Source organism: Bison bison, unplaced genomic scaffold (assembly GCF_000754665.1).
Source record: "Bison bison bison isolate TAMUID 2011002044 unplaced genomic scaffold, Bison_UMD1.0 scf7180017864284, whole genome shotgun sequence".
NCBI lineage: Eukaryota > Metazoa > Chordata > Mammalia > Artiodactyla > Bovidae > Bison > Bison bison.
Window position 1 is genome coordinate 1,384,441 of NW_011494856.1, and position 1,799 is coordinate 1,386,239.

At 55.9% G+C, this 1,799-nt stretch overlaps 1 protein-coding gene across 1 annotated transcript in view; it reads right to left on the reverse strand.

Moving 5' to 3' along the window:
• Positions 1 to 344: 344 nt before the first annotated feature.
• Positions 345 to 1,799, reverse strand: part of LOC104995592 — a 23,776-nt gene continuing 22,321 nt past the window's right edge. The window contains exons 4-5 of the mRNA XM_010849526.1: positions 1,677 to 1,773; positions 345 to 378 (exon numbers count right to left, since the gene is read on the reverse strand). Of these exons, the coding sequence (XP_010847828.1) occupies positions 345 to 378; positions 1,677 to 1,773 (131 nt within the window). The remainder of the gene's footprint in view (positions 379 to 1,676; positions 1,774 to 1,799) is intronic.

Here is a 1,799-nt window from a genome sequence, read left to right on the forward strand (position 1 = left end):
AGCGACCCCATGGACTGCAGCCTACCAGGCTCCTCCGTCCATGGGATTTTCCAGGCAAGAGTACTGGAGTGGGGTGCCATTGCCTTCTCCGAGTCAAGCTCCTAGGGGGAATCCCATTACTGCTCCCAGTGTGTGAACCTATGAAAGGCACAATAAACTCTTTTTGTGGTCTTATCAATCAAACCTCAAAACACCACAGCCCTGGCTTGGCCTCAGAAGGCCCTTTAATGCCCCTCTCCTCTAAGGGGGAAAACCTCCCAGGTCCTCCCCACAGGGGCTCCCTCGGCATGTACTAGGCATGGATCCAGCCAGTGCTCCCCTCTCTTCTCTGACCCTTAGTTTCTCTACTTGAAATAGGACACAAATGCCCCAGAGGACCTGAGCAGGGATCGAACAAGGTTATGTAAGTTAAGCACCAAGCACAGTGCCCAACAATAACAGAGACCAGGGGATCTCTCTCTGCACGTCTGTTCCTCCTCCAAGAAGCCTTCCCAGATTAGGCTGACTTGGCCCAAGTGCTACAATAAAGCCCCATTATACCCTTCATTACATACACAGCCACACCTGAGGATCTCCCCTAAGCTGGGCACCCCAGCAAGTTGCAGAAAGGGAGGGCATTTGTAAAGGAGGTTAAATGCAATGTCCACAGAAGTAGGCGGAAACTCAGGAAAACAAGAAGGGGACTTCCCTGGTGGCCCAGTGATTTAGACTCCATGCTCCCAATGCAGAAATCATGGGTTCAGTCCCTGGTCAGGGAACTAAGATCTCACATGCCACATGCAGCGGTGCCCCCACCCCCCAAAATAAAAACATACTGAAAAAGAAAGAAAGGAAACAGGAGTACCAGGAGCTAGGAGGGGGGAAAATGGTTCTGGGGAGGAGAGAGGGTGAGCAGGATGTGGCCTGAGAACTGACATTTGGCAGGAGCCACGTGAAAGGGGAAGACAGGAGCCCCAGCACCAAGCCCTGGGCCGTTGCTGCGATCTCCAGGACAAGTTCTTCATTCCAGACTCCCCATTTCCTCCACATGTTACCTCCCGACTGCAGATATAGGTGCCAGTTTCCCAGTATCTAATACTCGCCAAGCCCCAAAATGAACCCAACCTCCTCCCAAACTCCCCTCTGTGCTCAGATCACAGATCAAGGACGGACCATCAAGATGGAAACCTGGATGCCATGTGCTTCCTCGTGCCCTCTCTGCTCATGCCCGGCCCAGCCCCAAGCCCTGTCCACCCTGGGGCCAAGCTCTCACTCCAGTCTGCCCACTCCTCTCCAGTCTCATGCGTACAGCCTTAGTGGGGGCCTCACAGGTGGCCCTGTGCCTCTCACTGGTCTCCCAGCCTCCTCCTCCACCAACGTTACCAGCAGCCAGGGTCATTCTTTCGTACTCAGCAATTGATTGCTCTGCTGAAAACTCTCCCGGCTCCCCACCTGGCCTTCACGGCATGTCCCACCAGTGCCACCCACAAGTCTCACCATCACTCACACTGCATTGTCTGTTCAGAGCCACGAGGACTGCACTTCCCACCTCTGAACTTTGCGCATGTTGTTCCTGCCACCAAGGTGCCTTTCTTACCCCAGTGTCAAAGGCCACAACCTTCCCTCCTGCTCCCTCCCCATAGTGACCCTCTAGATCCTCTGCCCATGTCCCTCCCACCCTGCACGCATCCACTCACCTCACCAGTGGGCGGGGGTGCCCAGTGCGGGGGGGCACGGGCGGAAGGCTGAGCTCTGTCAAATGCCGCTTGGCGGGCAGTGGGGGCACCACAGGGTCTGGGGCCGCGGTGGATGGGGCGGAG